The 17402-nt window shown below is 46.0% G+C and overlaps 1 protein-coding gene across 4 annotated transcripts in view; it reads left to right on the plus strand.

Moving 5' to 3' along the window:
• LOC100704263 (fibroblast growth factor 12) overlaps nucleotides 1-17402 on the plus strand; it is a 54459-nt gene that overhangs the window by 25391 nt on the left and 11666 nt on the right. For 3 of the 4 annotated variants that reach the window (XM_005474886.4, XM_005474885.4, XM_025898215.1), the window contains exon 2: nucleotides 14892-15002. In XM_005474886.4, the coding sequence (XP_005474943.1) occupies nucleotides 14892-15002 (111 nt within the window). Of the gene's footprint in view, nucleotides 1-8635; nucleotides 10750-14891; nucleotides 15003-17402 lie in introns of those variants that run through there. The other variant, XM_003448978.5, reaches the window with a different exon arrangement.

Here is a 17402-nt window from a genome sequence, read left to right on the forward strand (position 1 = left end):
GTACTGTGTGTACTGTGAGTGTGTGTACTGTGAGTACTGTGAGTGTGTGTACTGTGAGTGTGTGTACTGTGAGTACTGTGAGTGTGTGTACTGTGAGTACTGTGAGTACTGTGAGTGTGTGTGTACTGTGAGTACTGTGTGTACTGTGAGTGTGTGTACTGTGAGTACTGTGAGTACTGTGTGTACTGTGAGTGTGTGTACTGTGAGTACTGTGAGTGTGTGTACTGTGAGTACTGTGAGTACTGTGAGTGTGTGTGTACTGTGAGTACTGTGTGTACTGTGAGTACTGTGTGTACTGTGAGTGTGTGTACTGTGAGTACTGTGTGTACTGTGAGTGTGTGTACTGTGAGTACTGTGAGTACTGTGTGTACTGTGAGTGTGTGTACTGTGAGTACTGTGAGTACTGTGAGTGTGTGTACTGTGAGTACTGTGAGTACTGTGAGTGTGTGTACTGTGAGTGTGTGTACTGTGAGTACTGTGAGTGTGTGTACTGTGAGTACTGTGAGTGTGTGTACTGTGAGTGTGTGTACTGTGAGTACTGTGAGTACTGTGAGTGTGTGTACTGTGAGTACTGTGAGTACTGTGAGTGTGTGTACTGTGAGTACTGTGAGTACTGTGTGTACTGTGAGTGTGTGTACTGTGAGTACTGTGAGTGTGTGTACTGTGAGTACTGTGTGTACTGTGAGTACTGTGAGTACACTGAGTACTGTGAGTGTGTGTACTGTGTGTACTGTGAGTACTATGTGTACTGTGAGTACTGTGAGTACTGTGAGTGTGTGTACTGTGTGTACTGTGAGTACTATGTGTACTGTGAGTACTGTGTGTACTGTGAGTACTGTGAGTACTGTGAGTGTGTGTACTGTGAGTACTGTGAGTACTGTGAGTGTGTGTACTGTGAGTACTGTGTGTACTGTGAGTACTGTGAGTACACTGAGTACTGTGAGTGTGTGTACTGTGTGTACTGTGAGTACTATGTGTACTGTGAGTACTGTGTGTACTGTGTGTACTGTGAGTGTGTGTACTGTGAGTGTGTGTACTGTGAGTACTGTGAGTACTGTGAGTGTGTGTACTGTGAGTACTGTGAGTACTGTGAGTGTGTGTACTGTGAGTGTGTGTACTGTGAGTACTGTGAGTGTGTGTACTGTGAGTACTGTGAGTACTGTGAGTGTGTGTACTGTGAGTACTGTGAGTACTGTGAGTGTGTGTACTGTGAGTACTGTGAGTACTGTGTGTACTGTGAGTGTGTGTACTGTGAGTACTGTGAGTGTGTGTACTGTGAGTACTGTGTGTACTGTGAGTACTGTGAGTACACTGAGTACTGTGAGTGTGTGTACTGTGTGTACTGTGAGTACTATGTGTACTGTGAGTACTGTGAGTACTGTGAGTGTGTGTACTGTGTGTACTGTGAGTACTATGTGTACTGTGAGTACTGTGTGTACTGTGTGTACTGTGAGTACTGTGAGTACTGTGAGTGTGTGTACTGTGAGTACTGTGAGTACTGTGAGTGTGTGTACTGTGAGTACTGTGTGTACTGTGAGTACTGTGAGTACACTGAGTACTGTGAGTGTGTGTACTGTGTGTACTGTGAGTACTATGTGTACTGTGAGTACTGTGTGTACTGTGTGTACTGTGAGTGTGTGTACTGTGAGTACTGTGAGTACTGTGAGTGTGTGTACTGTGAGTACTGTGAGTACTGTGAGTGTGTGTACTGTGTGTACTGTGAGTACTGTGAGTGTGTGTACTGTGAGTACTGTGAGTACTGTGAGTGTGTGTACTGTGAGTACTGTGAGTACTGTGAGTGTGTGTACTGTGAGTACTGTGAGTGTGTGTACTGTGAGTACTGTGAGTGTGTGTACTGTGAGTACTGTGAGTACTGTGAGTGTGTGTACTGTGAGTACTGTGAGTGTGTGTACTGTGAGTACTGTGAGTGTGTGTACTGTGAGTACTGTGAGTACTGTGAGTGTGTGTACTGTGAGTACTGTGTGTACTGTGAGTGTGTGTACTGTGAGTACTGTGAGTGTGTGTACTGTGAGTACTGTGAGTACTGTGAGTGTGTGTACTGTGAGTACTGTGAGTACTGTGAGTGTGTGTACTGTGAGTACTGTGTGTACTGTGAGTACTGTGAGTACACTGAGTACTGTGAGTGTGTGTACTGTGTGTACTGTGAGTACTGTGAGTACTGTGAGTGTGTGTACTGTGTGTACTGTGTGTACTGTGAGTGTGTGTACTGTGAGTACTGTGAGTGTGTGTACTGTGAGTACTGTGTATACTGCGAGTGTGTGTACTGTGAGTACTGTCAGTACTGTGAGTGTGTGTACTGTGAGTACTGTGAGTACTGTGAGTGTGTGTACTGTGAGTACTGTGAGTACTGTGAGTGTGTGTACTGTGAGTACTGTGAGTACTGTGAGTGTGTGTACTGTGTGTACTGTGAGTACTGTGAGTGTGTGTACTGTGAGTACTGTGAGTGTGTGTACTGTGTGTACTGTGAGTACTGTGAGTGTGTGTACTGTGAGTACTGTGAGTGTGTGTACTGTGAGTGTGTGTACTGTGAGTACTGTGAGTACTGTGAGTGTGAGTACTGTGAGTACTGTGAGTGTGTGTACTGTGTGTACTGTGAGTACTGTGAGTGTGTGTACTGTGAGTACTGTGTGTACTGTGAGTACTGTGAGTACACTGAGTACTGTGAGTGTGTGTACTGTGTGTACTGTGAGTACTGTGAGTACTGTGAGTGTGTGTACTGTGTGTACTGTGTGTACTGTGAGTGTGTGTACTGTGAGTACTGTGAGTACTGTGAGTGTGTGTACTGTGAGTACTGTGTATACTGCGAGTGTGTGTACTGTGAGTACTGTCAGTACTGTGAGTGTGTGTACTGTGAGTACTGTGTGTACTGTGAGTGTGTGTACTGTGAGTGTGTGTACTGTGAGTACTGTGAGTACTGTGAGTGTGTGTACTGTGAGTACTGTGTGTACTGTGAGTGTGTGTACTGTGAGTGTGTGTACTGTGAGTACTGTGAGTACTGTGAGTACACTGAGTACTGTGAGTGTGTGTACTGTGTGTACTGTGAGTACTGTGAGTACTGTGAGTGTGTGTACTGTGTGTACTGTGTGTACTGTGAGTGTGTGTACTGTGAGTACTGTGAGTACTGTGAGTGTGTGTACTGTGAGTACTGTGTATACTGCGAGTGTGTGTACTGTGAGTACTGTCAGTACTGTGAGTGTGTGTACTGTGTGTACTGTGAGTACTGTGAGTGTGTGTACTGTGAGTACTGTGAGTGTGTGTACTGTGTGTACTGTGAGTACTGTGAGTGTGTGTACTGTGAGTACTGTGAGTGTGTGTACTGTGTGTACTGTGAGTACTGTGAGTGTGTGTACTGTGAGTGTGTGTACTGTGAGTACTGTGAGTACTGTGAGTGTGAGTACTGTGAGTACTGTGAGTGTGTGTACTGTGTGTACTGTGAGTACTGTGAGTGTGTGTACTGTGAGTGTGTGTACTGTGAGTACTGTGAGTACTGTGAGTGTGTGTACTGTGTGTACTGTGAGTACTGTGAGTGTGTGTACTGTGAGTACTGTGAGTGTGTGTACTGTGAGTGTGTGTACTGTGAGTACTGTGAGTACTGTGAGTGTGAGTACTGTGAGTACTGTGAGTGTGTGTACTGTGAGTGTGTGTACTGTGAGTACTGTGAGTACTGTGAGTGTGTGTACTGTGTGTACTGTGAGTACTGTGAGTGTGTGTACTGTGAGTACTGTGAGTGTGTGTACTGTGAGTGTGTGTACTGTGAGTACTGTGAGTACTGTGAGTGTGAGTACTGTGAGTACTGTGAGTGTGTGTACTGTGAGTGTGTGTACTGTGAGTACTGTGAGTACTGTGAGTGTGTGTACTGTGTGTACTGTGAGTACTGTGAGTACTGTGAGTGTGTGTACTGTTTGTACTGTGAGTACTGTGAGTGTGTGTACTGTGAGTACTGTGAGTGTGAGTACTGTGAGTACTGTGAGTACTGTGAGTGTGTGTACTGTGAGTACTGTGAGTACTGTGAGTGTGAGTACTGTGAGTACTGTGAGTGTGTGTACTGTGAGTACTGTGAGTACTGTGTGTACTGTGAGTGTGTGTACTGTGAGTACTGTGAGTACTGTGAGTGTGTGTACTGTGAGTACTGTGAGTGTGTGTACTGTGTGTACTGTGAGTACTGTGAGTACTGTGAGTGTGTGTACTGTGAGTACTGTGAGTGTGTGTACTGTGTGTACTCTGTGTACTGTGAGTGTGTGTACTGTGTGTACTGTGAGTGTGTGTACTGTGAGTACTGTGAGTACTGTGAGTGTTTGTACTGTGAGTACTGTGAGTGTGTGTACTGTGTGTACTGTGAGTACTGTGAGTGTGTGTACTGTGCGTACTGTGAGTACTGTGAGTGTGTGTACTGTGTGTACTGTGAGTGTGTGTACTGTGTGTGTACTGTGAGTACTGTGAGTACTGTGAGTGTGTGTACTGTGTGTACTGTGAGTACTGTGAGTGTGTGTACTGTGAGTGTGTGTACTGTGAGTACTGTGAGTGTGTGTACTGTGTGTACTGTGAGTGTGTGTACTGTGTGTACTGTGAGTACTGTGAGTGTGTGTACTGTGTGTACTGTGTGTACTGTGTTCTGTGGCAGTTTAATGGTGTTGCTGTTGTTTAAGTGCCCTGCTGACATTCTCCTGCCCTCTGATGAGGCAGTTTGTCTATTGATCAGGAAACATACCTGAACTGTATCCACACACACACACACACACACACACACACACACCTGCTGGGTGTTAATGAGCCGTGGGATCGATTGTGGTGCTGCCACAGTGGATTTCCTGTCCTTCGGTCCTGGACTCTCCCAGGTATGAACCTATCACACTTACATTATTCAGCAGATATCGAACCTGCGACTATCAGGCCAGGACAGGTCAGTGATGTCATACAGGTGTTTGTCTACAGTGAACAGTTGGAGGTGGAGGATAAATATCAACATTAGCAAGCTAATAGTTTGACAGTCGTCTTTTTAAGTCCCTGATGCAGACTGAAGAGTCGATGTAGACCAAACAAAACCTGAATTAAACTCGTCTGTCCTGACATCAGTTATACAAACTACACAAAGTACTACAAGTGTATAAAGGTTTGGTTTAGCTTAAAGCTGCAGTTCCTCCAATGGCGACATACAATGAAATCGGTAACTTCCGTCTCCTCCTGTGACCAAATTCTTATCCCAGCTGGGTGTCTGATGACCGCTAGGACGTACGCATTGATGGCCTGGATCTTATTCCTGCCGTTCAGCTTCTCAGCACATGTCACCTTCGCTCTTACAGTCCGAAAGACATCCTGATGTCCTCGCTGCAGATCCTGATTATGTGGATCGCTGAGTCGATGCCTCGCTCTCTCATGGCGTACAGACTTAAGTCGTCCACGTACAGGAGGTGACTGATGGTCACTCCACTCCTGAATCTGTATGTGTCTCTGCTTGTGATGATGAGCTTCAGGTCTATGGAGAACACCGGCGGGGACGGCGCCTCGTGTCTTTGTATCTTCCACACTTGAGTGGTTGCCTTGGAGTTGGGCTCCAGTGTTTTCTTTACTATGATTTTTCCGTACTCTTGGCAGGCTTCCACATGTTCACAAATCAATAGAAAGTGGGCTTTAAGGAATGGAGGAGCTACAAGGAGATGTGCGATGTGCTAGACTAAAACTTGTGAAGAGCTGGATTTAGCCCACAGACCTCAAGCTTCAGTGTCAGAGAACTGGGTTAAGAGATTTAGAAGTAGACACGAGCATTGCACATCTCCTCTCAAAAAAGCATTTTCATTTGTTTCTACAGATATCGGAAAGCAGTAAGTTAATAACTACACAATCCTTTTAACGTCGAGTGAGTCAGACATTGTTGACCTGATCTGGACAGGATAACTGGCAGCGTCAGGATCTGATAATCAGAGTGAGCGATGGAGACGTTTCTCCTCCCTCAGTCCCACTGAGCAGGTACGAGGACGCAAATACACGACAGTAATTAAAGACGCTGACCTGTTTTTTGTTTTTTTTTTCTGCGAGAGTGTAGGCCTACATTCAGCATGATGGTGCGTTCACTGACACGTGTGCACCCGGTTAGTGACGAAATTAATCCCATTCAGTTTCACGTCAGTGCGCGAGCCATGGATCCTGCTGGGCGCCTCAGCCTCGGGTCCAGAGACAAACCAATGAGAGGTGGAGCGTTCGTCTTTACCGGTACTGAAATGACCTGTTTGCTGAAAGTGTTTCACACTTATTACCGGGTCAAACTGCAGGATTTCACTCTTCAGAAAGAAAAATGAGATGATCTGGATCAGAACCAGATCCTAAAAAAAACCCCAAAGTTGCTCTAATCAGCAGATTTAACAGGAGAATAGCTGCAGCAGCTCAGTGCGCCATATTATTAGGTCAGTCACAAAGGAAGCAAATCCAGGAAAGACGCACAAAATGATAAAAGGAAGGACAAAGAAACCAAACAGAGACAGAACACTTGGAAACCAACATCAGCCCAATCATAGCAAAAGACCAAAGGACAGAAAACCTGCAGCGCATGTCTGGTTTGATGCTCTGAACAAATGTTTTCTAGATTTTTGAGTTTGTTGTGAGAAAAAGTGTGTGGCCACATTGCTCAAGCTGAGAAGGTGAAGATTTACACGGATAAAACAAACTAAATGTGTTGGAAAATGATTCCTTCAGGCTGAAGGCGAGTTTTCCCCAAAGTGAGCGATTTATGTAATAAGTGATGATAAAAAAACAAAGAAGGATCGGGTCAGGATAGTTTTGTGTCTGCCAAAAAATAAATAAAAAAGAGTACACTCAGATGCTCTGAGTTCTCGGTTTGGACTGATTACTGATAACACTGGGCCAATACATGCCCCTCGGTAGGCTTACAGAGTTGGTCAATCAGATGAAAGCTCACTTATCGGGAGGGCTTGAAGAAACTGTAATGTAATGTAAAGCTATGCCTTGGAGTACCAGAATAAAAATATGGATGTGTATTATTTTCCATTTACACATCAATGCAGAAACAGCAAGGAAAGAATATAAACATGGTAATTAAAACACAAACATGCAGCTATTAACAGCTACTGGATGTCAGAAGTATGACAGCAACCTTTAAAAAAGAAAAATGAAGCCAACACATAAGGTGCAGTCCCTCTAATGTCCACAGGGGGCTCCTGACTGCTAGCTTCACCTGACTGCACCTCTGGACTGTGTTTGTGCTGTGATAATGACATTATCTGATCAATAGCACGACTGCTGAGAGGTTAACTGTATTAACAACCAGTTGTAGAAGCAGTACTAGTAAGAGGTCTGAAATAAAGAGGCTTCAGTGGAAATCTTATGCCAAAGAATCAATTAATGAATCTAGAAAAAAGCTGTATTTTAATCCATATTTGAAATACTTGTTGTAGATTTATCTCCTTCATAATCAGGCTCAGAGTCAGGCGTGTCCACAGAGCTGGAATCAGTTTTCTCTGGGTTTGTCTCCCCACCTGAGGCTGCAGCTTTCCAGCATTCACAGCATGATCAGATGTGAAGCGATGAGTGAATCATTTCTGCTCTGAGCGCAGAACGACAGGACGGCGGGCTGAGTGTCAGATCATGTCGTTGCCTGCGGGCTCAGAGAGCGTTTCCTGACTCGGAGCAGATCTCACGGTTATTCAGCCCCAGCGACGTGTTCGTGAGCCGCGTGTGCTGCCGCTGTAGAGATGCAGCGGGAATAAAGATGCTTTTATGTAACCCTGCAGTCGACTTCACAGCCTCTGACAGGACGTGTGAGCGCGGCACAGCAGAGAGGCTTCAGAGCAGAAACAGAGAGGTTGCAGAACTCGACAATCAACATGCACCTTGTTTTGGTTGTTTTAAACTGACTATATGCTTCATGGAAAAAGTGAAGACTTTTAATGCACCACGTTTATCTGCTCCCTCCATGAATAAATCAGAATCTCCTCAGGGCTTCTGCTCCACAATAAAACCCACAGCAGCAAGAGATGGGCCACAAATCACTGTTAAATAAGCCGTCTGCTGTGTAGTAATATAAATGTAAATATCTGCTTTCATCAGGAATATAATCAGATGAGGATTTGTCTGAACATTTCTGTTTCCTGCACCCATCCATCCACCCCAACCTCCTCCATACAAAACCAAACAACCTCAAAGAGGATGGCACAACACAGAAGAGCGACCTCGTCAGGCAGGACTCTGCAGCCTATTTACACCTACAGGCCAGTGGACACTCTTTCAATGATGAGGATGTACACATCCTGGACAGGGAGGAACGCTGGTTTGAGGGCGGAGTCAAAGAGGCATCTCTGAATCGAGGAGGGGGCCTAAGGGTACATCTGTCACCATCTTACAATGCTGTGATTGCAGCCATTCCCCAACTCTCTGTGAGAGGGACTCATGAACATTGATCAGTGGTCATGACAATTTGCACATTAATGATCAAGAACGTGACCTCACAGCCCATTGTTCCTTCAGTGGGCTGGTTTCAGTCATTGTGCAAATGTCCTGTTTATAAGGTTGAAACCTGCAGTCAGCTGAGACTGAAGAAGTCAGCTGATGATGATGAAACGTTTCTCCCACTGAAAACGTCCAGATGAACAGAATCAACCTGTTGGGATTTACATACCTGGATGATTGAGCGTGCATCAAGACACTCAGCATGCCTTGGTTTCCTTAAATGATCAGGATTTTTGCCATAAAGAAGCAGCTCTGTGGGAGATCCGCCTCTTACAACAGACTTTCCTTCTCAAAGTGACATAAAGCTGCTTCTTACTGTTAAAAATGATGAGGCCAGTCCTGCCTGAACTATGTGGCCATTTTCTAGAGAAGTGTGGTTGTTGCTAATAATTCTTGTTTTCAAACACAGATTTTGTGCTGCAATCTCAAAAGTGCAGAAAAGACTGATATCAGACAGCGTGTTGTTTCATTCTGACTGATGCTTTTTATCGCCGGCTGCTTTTGCCTTTTCATGTAGACGGAAATATTTTCAAAACAAAAGCAGAAAATCCGCATTTTAAAAATTGATCAGAGCCTAAATGAGGTCTTCTAACCAAGCTCGTGTCCAGTTCTGGTCACGTTCGGATCCAAACAAACAAAATGCTTGCGCTCAGTCCAGAAGCCAGCGGTTGGCTGTAATTTGTGAATTCGATGATCGAGGTTTGAAGATTAAAGTGAAATGAAAGGTTTTTTTTCTCTAACATGCACGACTCAGACGGCGGGGCGCCTCGATGCTGATGTTGTTCTGTAGTAACCAGTCGTCCTGCGGCGTGTAACGCGCTCGTGTGCATCGGGATGCTGCAGTGAAGATGGAGTGGTCTGATGTGGGAGCAACATGAAACATCAGGCAGAATATTTTTAGGAGCTTCTTCCACACCTCCACCTCTCGTCTCTCCATCTCTCTCTCTCTCTCCTCGATCTCTCACTGACGGCTGCTCTCTTTTCTCCTCGCTCCTCTCTCTTCACATTCAGCAGCTCTCAGCCTGCGAGGAAGAGGACGAGGAGGAGAGGATGAGGCAGGAAAACAGAGTAGAGTAAAATAGAGCAGAGCGGAGTGCATGTGCGGCGGCTGTATCGGCTCTTCTCTCTGGGATTATTCTGAACTTCTCGGGTTTGTTCCTCTTTTTCTGCATGTCGGGAAGTTGTTGACGAGCTGATGTAGGCGGGTGGATGAAGATGCTTTCCTCTCGCTCCACAGAGATGTGAAGACACGTCACGGTGAAGCTCTTTGATTCTTCTGTTTGTGGCGCGTAAATCGAGAGAATCCCTGCAGCCATGTGCACTTCCATCGGAGCGTCTGAAAGATGGAGGCGACCTAAAGTGATAAATCACCCAGCAGATACGATGAGCTCTTCGATCGAGGCGCAATCACTCAACGATTGTTAATTCAGGGTTTTTCTTTATTCCTTTATTAATGGTCTCCAGGCCAGTGCTGCATCTTAACTTCTGTGACTTGTGTGGGAACCTTTAGGGTTATTTAGGGAACAAGTATTCCGTCCTTCTCCCGAGCTTTCAGCTGAATCTGTGGATATTTAAACTTTCCATCTGTCAGAGCTCCATCAGGATTTGTGATCTATTTCCAAACCCTCAGCTGAAGAGTGCGTTTGAGAAGGACTTCATCAACGGAAGCCTCAACATGTAAACATATAAATCAACTATTTAAACTGTTTAAGAGGAATATCTGTTTCTTAACATCGGAGTTCACACAGGTTTTGTGCAGTGAAACGTATGAATGTGAAACGGCTTCCGGGTTCTTCACTTTTGTGGATTTTCAGGATCCTTCTGGTGTTTTTGTTTTCAAGCCTGTACGTGTGACCGTTATGCACCGGCTGCTTCTCACAGCAGATCTCTAACGTTTTGGTTCCTAATCACCGATCTGCCATAAGGGAGAACATTTTTCATCCAGGCTCGGTCCCTCCGAGGCCCATCAGGCGACATGTCACCTGTTTTGGACTGAAGGGTCGTCAGCCTCAGACTCGGACAGCAGGAGCAGATATTTTGTTCCTCTGTGGCTTCCTCCTCCTGTCAGAGAGATGGCGGCGGCTATCGCCAGCTCCCTGATCAGACAGAAGCGCCAGGCCCGCGAGTCCAACAGCGACAAAGTTGCCACTAACAAGCGACGCTCAAGTCCCAGTAAAGACCCGAGGTCTCTGTGTGAGCGACACATCTTCAGTGTCTTCAGCAAAGTTCGCTTCTGCAGTGGAAAGAAAAGACCAGTACGCCGGAAACCAGGTGGGTGAAACGATTCAGAGAGGAAAGGTTTCCCATGTTACGGCGGGACGGGAACACTCAGGAAAACCTGCGTCTTTGACCCGAGCGCCGCTGCGGCCAGCTCTCAGTCAGATTCGCGATGACGCTGATCAGAGCAGCTTAGCACGATTCACCATTCAAAATAATCCTTCTTTATCTTACACAGGGCATCCTTTGTCCTTCTGATTGGCTGCCCCTCATAAAGGAGCAGATATATGACAGGAAATAACACAGGTCCACTTTAATGTGAACAACCTGCAGCTTTAATTCAGCTTTCTTCTGATTGGCTGTCTCTTGCAAACAGAAGGTTTTAACAGCCAGTGAGCAGGCCTTCTGTACACCTGAGATCACCATATAAGAACATTTCCTGTCTATGACGCAGGAATCTCTGAGGAAGGAAACCTCCCATCTTGGCAACTTGAACAAATCTGGGCAGTTATTTTGAAGCCCCTCCCCCTCGAAACCAGTGGTCTTAACTTCATTTCATCACGATATTAAAAAACTGACCATAAACAGGTTATAAGTTATTAACGTCGATTTCAGACATCTGGCTCCTCCCACTCGAACACAGACACCTTGGTTATCTGATCCGAACTGATTGATGTTCACTGTGATAAAAGTAGATAAAAGTAGTAGAATTTAATTCGGATTCAGGGCTTTGCCTTACCTGTGTCTGCTGAGGGCCCGTCAACACTGAAGAAGTTCATTGGTTGCCGTGACCAGGGCGGTTTCAGCTTTTTAAAGCTCAGAACGTTGAAGCTCAGCTTTAATTTGAGGTTTCCGTGATGTTGTTTGTTCTGTGGGTTTATCATGATATCAGGATTACATAAAGAAAACTCAGTCCACTGTTTGCTGTGGGTTCTTTTTTGTAATGAGCGTTGCATCATCAGATCCCCACGGTGTGATTCCAGACGGCATTTTTCTTTTCTTAAAGTAACAGCAAACCTTTATGTTTTTTAGTCCTCCTGCAGAATAACGAGGTAAAAGTCGGCCTGAACTCGAGCGGCGTTCCCTCCAGAGGAAGGTTCTCGGAGAGCAGCAGCAGAGCGTCGGAGAGCTGGACGGGTGTCTGCGTTTACACATTTATGAGCTAGCTGCAGCTCTCATCTCTCATTAGCCGACTCCCCGCCGTCGCCTCCGCCTCCTGTTTTCTTGGCAATACAACAAACAGCTTCTTAAAGAAACTATTACGCAGCACTTGTGCTTGATCAGCTCCTTCAGAGTCTGCAGACTTCAAGTTCTCCAGTAAGGAGCTGGTAGGAAGAGGCCGAGTTATTCATGAGTTGTTCTGCAGTTGGTGAAGTCGGCGTTCAGCTCAACGTCAGCACTTTGCCCTGCTTTGATGTTTCGCCCTCAGTGAGTCCTCTGCTAATGAGATCTGTTACTGCATGAAGCCTTTTTGAAGCCGTAAAGATTTCACCTCCCAACTTGCTCAAGTTCAAATCAAAACACGACCGCGTGCCTCCAGTATCCTTCGGCAACACTCCCGGGTTTTCCTTCGGCTTTTTCGCCACCTTTTTGTGCAGAATCGACCACACGCAGGGGCAAAGTATGGCCTGAGGGCCAGAATCAAGCCGCGCGCTCTCTCAGTCTGGCCTGCGATGTCCTAAAAGGAAAACTGTGATGTCATAGATTCGCAAAGTCCTGTTTTGTCAACCTGATCATTTACACCGGTGATGTCAAAGGCCACATAAAGCCCACTGTGATGTGTAGTGGGCTTTATGTGATAAACATGTAGGAAAGTTGCAGAGAAGGTTCTGGTAGCTCATCGCTCAGACTGTCCTGTAATTATACATTTACAATATAAAGTTTTCATTAATTCACAGAACATATCCTGTACTTTGGTGTGGCGTGGAGGGAAAACTGCAAAACATATGAAAATACTATTCAAAGTTCCAAATCTGTCCAGTAAAGCTGTGAAGTGGGCCGGATTCTGGCCCACGGGCCTCATGTCTGACACTCCTGATTTACACCATCACTTTGTTGGTGTGTGGAAACCAGTAATGAGGTCCATGAGCTATTTCCTCGTAGACCTCTAAAGGACAGGAAGTCTTTTTTTCAGGTGTCGCCCCCTGGTGGCCTTTAAAAGGAATGCACATTTAGAGAACGTTGGCTTTTATACCATCTCGGGTCATCGATAAAAATATGTAAGAGATGAGCAGGTGATTTTCTTTCATCGATATCAAGGTTTCTTTGTGTAGAAAGCTCCCACAGCAGCAGACGCCGTTCTTAGTTCAGCGTTTATCGTTTCGCTGCAACTCGGCAAGACAAGGTTCGGTTTTAAAGGCGCTGTCAGTCTGATCACGCCTGAGCTCGGGGAGCAGCATGTGACGAGGTGTTTTGTCGCCCGCAGCCTCACAGATGTTAAAACTCACAGCTTGTCTTCACACAGCGTGACACACACTCACAGATATAGCTCCTGGTTCCCTGCTTATAATTAGTGATCACACCTTGCAGATGTTTCGTGACTGCCGGTGTTTGAATCGTCAGCACGCTGACTTTAGATTCAACTTCTGAACATCAAAACACAGCGTGATGCACGCCACCACGTGACTTCTATGACCTTCCTTTAAAATGCATTGATGACATAAATATGTGCTTAAACAGCTGAATGTGTTTGTGAGTGTAAAAATGACCAAAAATAAAGAAGTTAGCTCCTTGAATATAAACTTTAGGTCCTTATTGGTGTTTAGTTAATATTAATTTCTGTTTAACACCTTAAATCCTTTAAAATGATCATGTTGGAGGCTATTATTATCCTCTGAATTCATAAACAAAATTTCTTTTACCAGAAAGTAAACCTGTGAGCAAGCACTTGAGCAGGTGATAGTGGGAAGGAAAAACCCACTTTTAAGAGGAAGAAACCTCCAGCAGAGCCAGGCTCAAGGAGGGGTGGGGCCATCTGCTGTGAGTGGCTGGGGGTTGGGGATGAATTGGATAATAAGGACACACAACGCAGTGGGTCAGTGATGCTGTCGTCAAACAATGTGAAAATGATCCGTTCAAAGCAGGAAGCTGTTTGCATCCACTTCCTCTCTGTGAAACAAGGCCTGTAATACTGTGACTGCATGAAATGTTAGCTTGTAGGAAGTGTTGAGGATTTGTTGATGATATCAAACATCACTCTGTTAACTTATACACATGTGAGCTGTTTGATGGGTAATCAGAGTAAAACCAAACGACTTCAATGAGCAGCAGTCAATAAACGTCTTTGTTTAGTTCTTCGTGTTTTGTAGGGACGTTGGTCCTTCTGTGTGTCAGCTCCTCCACACTCACACACTCACCGTCTGCTCTGTTAAAAGGTGAAGTTTTACCTTGTTGTCATTTCCGGACACGTCTGTCTGTCGTCGGTCCTTTCAGATGTTAAGTAGCACAGCGGCCTGCTCCACATTAGCCTCGCTGTCTTTTTGGTCTATTTCTGCCAGAGATGAGTCCTTCTGGCCCACATTGTCATCTGGAGCATCACTTCGTTCAGCTTCAGCTTCTACCGTGTTTACATCCTCAGACCTTCAGCTCGGTGTTAAAGTCAAACAGGAGGGACTCACGCACTGAGCCGCGGCCTCAGGGTTTGTCTCCGGGGTTTGAACCACGTGTGTTTGTGTGCACTTAAGCTTCACGTGACCCAGGCTGGAAACTCATCAGCGGCCATCTGCTAACTCTGAGGGCAAAGGTCACTGATTTGGGGCTTCAGGAACTTCCTGACTCTCTCCACACAGATTGGAGGGTTTCTGATGGTCTGCCGGGCCTTCATATTGAAACATGTTCTTAAACTAGTGGCTGACACACTGTTAGTGTTATATGTCTTATTCAACCAAAGGGTGAACTGCTGATTTATCAGCTAATGCTAGCTAGCGTGATTTGCAAGCTGACCGCAGGTGTGACGGTCCTCTGCGGTCGAGTCAGTGTGAGGAACGCTGGACAGGAAATGTTGAGATGTACGCTTGTGTCTTCTTCTTCTCAAATGTGAGAGTAAAGAAGAAGAAGAAGCGCTTACATGAAGGAGATAAGCTCAGCAATGCTACCTGACGACCTGCTGTCAGGTACAGACTCTGTGTGTGTCTGTGTGTGTGTGTGTGTGTGTGTGTGTGTGCGGGCTGAACCTCACATCGGTCTTTGTGTTTCAGAGCCGCAGCTGAAGGGCATCGTGACGCGCCTCTTCAGCGAGCAGGGCTTCTTCCTGCAGATGCAGCCCGATGGAGCCATCAGCGGGACCAAGGACGAGAACAGCGACTACAGTGAGTCCCACATTAAAACTGTATTTATCTCGACTGCATGCTACATAAGCTTTCTGTCTGAAGAGTGAAGAGAAAATGCCTTACACCTGTACTCTTGTTAATGGCCTCCAGGGGGCGATCCTGAGGGTTTGTGGGCTCGTTTTGGGTCATGCTGAATAAAAAGATGGTCATTTTGTAACATTTGGTGTCAGGAATCGGTTTTATGAAGGATTCAGTGAGCACGCTGTTTCACACTCACTCCTGTGTGACGTCGTGATCGCTACCTCCAACTTTTATGGAAAGACAACATAAAAGAAACTTCTGTGTTTCACAGCCAAAGTGTAAAGAAAACTGCTTGGATCAGTCAAATCATCTGATGTCAAACAAGAACAGCTCAGAAAGGTAAAACATTACACAGAAGAAGGAGCTCAAATACAACAGCTCTATACATCAGAACATAAACATAATCCAACAATCTTCTGCTGCTTCCCCGGGTTTGGGTCGTGAAGTCTAGCCAGAGAAGCTCGGACTTCCTTCGCCCCAGCCAGCTCCTCCAGCTCATCCGGGGGGGATTTGTTCCCAGCCAGCTGAGATATAACCTCTCCAGTGAGTCCTGGGTCTGCCGGGGCCTCCTCCCAGTCGGACTTGGCTGAACTATTCGATGTGGAGGACCGGCGGCTCTGCTCTGAGCCCCTCACCAATGTCTGAAAGCCCCGTCACTAACCGCGCTTCAAAGGAAACACATTACCGCCGCTTATACCTGCAGCGCCATTCTTTCAGTCACCACCCACAGCTCATGAGCACAGGTGAGGGTAGGGATGTCGATCCAGCGTCTGATCGCTTCGGGCTCCGCCCCAATCCGTCTGTCGCTCTCACGCTCCACCCTCCCCTCACTAATGGCACCTCCCCTACGACGCTGTCATGTTTAACACATTCGCTTGGCAAGCAAAAGGTCGCTGGTTCAATTCCACAAATCCCCTTTGGGGTTGCGTCAGAAGACTTAAATCAAACATGCCAAACCGGCGCAGTGGCGACCCCTTGTGGCTACAGCTGCTCATCAAACTCGACTTCCAACTTGGACATAAACTCATCGCTGTGTTTACTGGAGGAGGAGTCGCCCCCTGCTGGACAGCAAAGAGTGCAGGTTTTCTGTGGATTTATTTAATCCACTTTGCAGAGCTGAAGCTGCATCTGCCGTCTGTAACAGAGTGATCCGAGGTGGAGCAGTCTGAAGACAGTTTCCGATCGTCAATACTCAGTCACGTTTCCGCTGCAGGTCTTTGTTTCTCGGCTGGATGAGCTCAGGATTACAGCCTCTGCTGCTTCCTGTAAATCCTTTTGGTTTGGGAAAAAAAGAAGCAAAAGCAGGACAAGAAGAGGAGGAGGAGGAGGAGATGTTTTGGATTCTCCTATCTCCCCCTATCGCTTTCTCTTTCTCTCTGATCATCTCTGAGTTAAATAAAGGAGGATTAACCGCAGCCATTGCCACAGGCCTCTTCCTCCTCCACCTCCTCCTACTCCTCATCCTCACCCACACTGCAGCTCTCTGTCCCCGAGGATTAAATCACCTCTCATCACTGCGTCCCTCTATCACCCCCCCCCCTCGCTCTCTCTCTGCTTTTATTCACTCTTTTTCTCTCGCTTTATCAGCTGGAAGCACATCAGCAGGCTGAGCCGGGTTTTAACCACCGTTACAGATCGACTAAAAGCACAAAAATTCACAGTTTGAAGAGGTGCAATGGGATTTTTTAATGTTGAGTGGGTCTGATTTACACAGGTGCAGAAGATTTAAAGCAGTGATGGAAGACTCACTGCTGGTTTATTAATTTAAACCTGCTGTGTGCGACTCTTCACGACATTTTCATTTCTGACACTTTTTACTGCAAATGTGCGAACAGATAGAAGCAGACGTTTCTGTAGTTTGCAGGTTTGTGTGTTAACACAATGCAGAGGAGGAAAAGCATCAGCAACGAGCTTAAAGAAGCATCGCTTGATGTCCATCGGTCATGCAGGGATAAGGCCATCTCCAAAGAATCTCAAGTCCGGTATTCCACAGCGGAGGACGGGATTCACACGTGGAAAACACTCAAGATATCTTCTCAGGAAAATTCACCCCAGGAGACTCTACAGGCCTCTGTTAGCATGCTAGCATGTAACAGCTGAAAAAGGAAAGAATCAAGCTGCTGCGACGGTCCAGAGTCCGGACCTCAACCTCAGCCTGGCTGAGACCCTGCGACCTCGTGGCTAACCCACCAATGATGCATTATTCCAGCAATCACCACTTTCACATCATCCTGCAGTGTTAAAAGTTTCTGCTCCTTCTGATATACGTATATATTCATCGAACAAAAATATTCTGGGAGGTCTCGAATTCAGTTCAATTTTATTTATACAGCACCAACAACAGTCGCCTCAAGGCGC

Source organism: Oreochromis niloticus, linkage group LG14 (genome assembly GCF_001858045.2).
Source record: "Oreochromis niloticus isolate F11D_XX linkage group LG14, O_niloticus_UMD_NMBU, whole genome shotgun sequence".
Taxonomy (NCBI): domain Eukaryota; kingdom Metazoa; phylum Chordata; class Actinopteri; order Cichliformes; family Cichlidae; genus Oreochromis; species Oreochromis niloticus.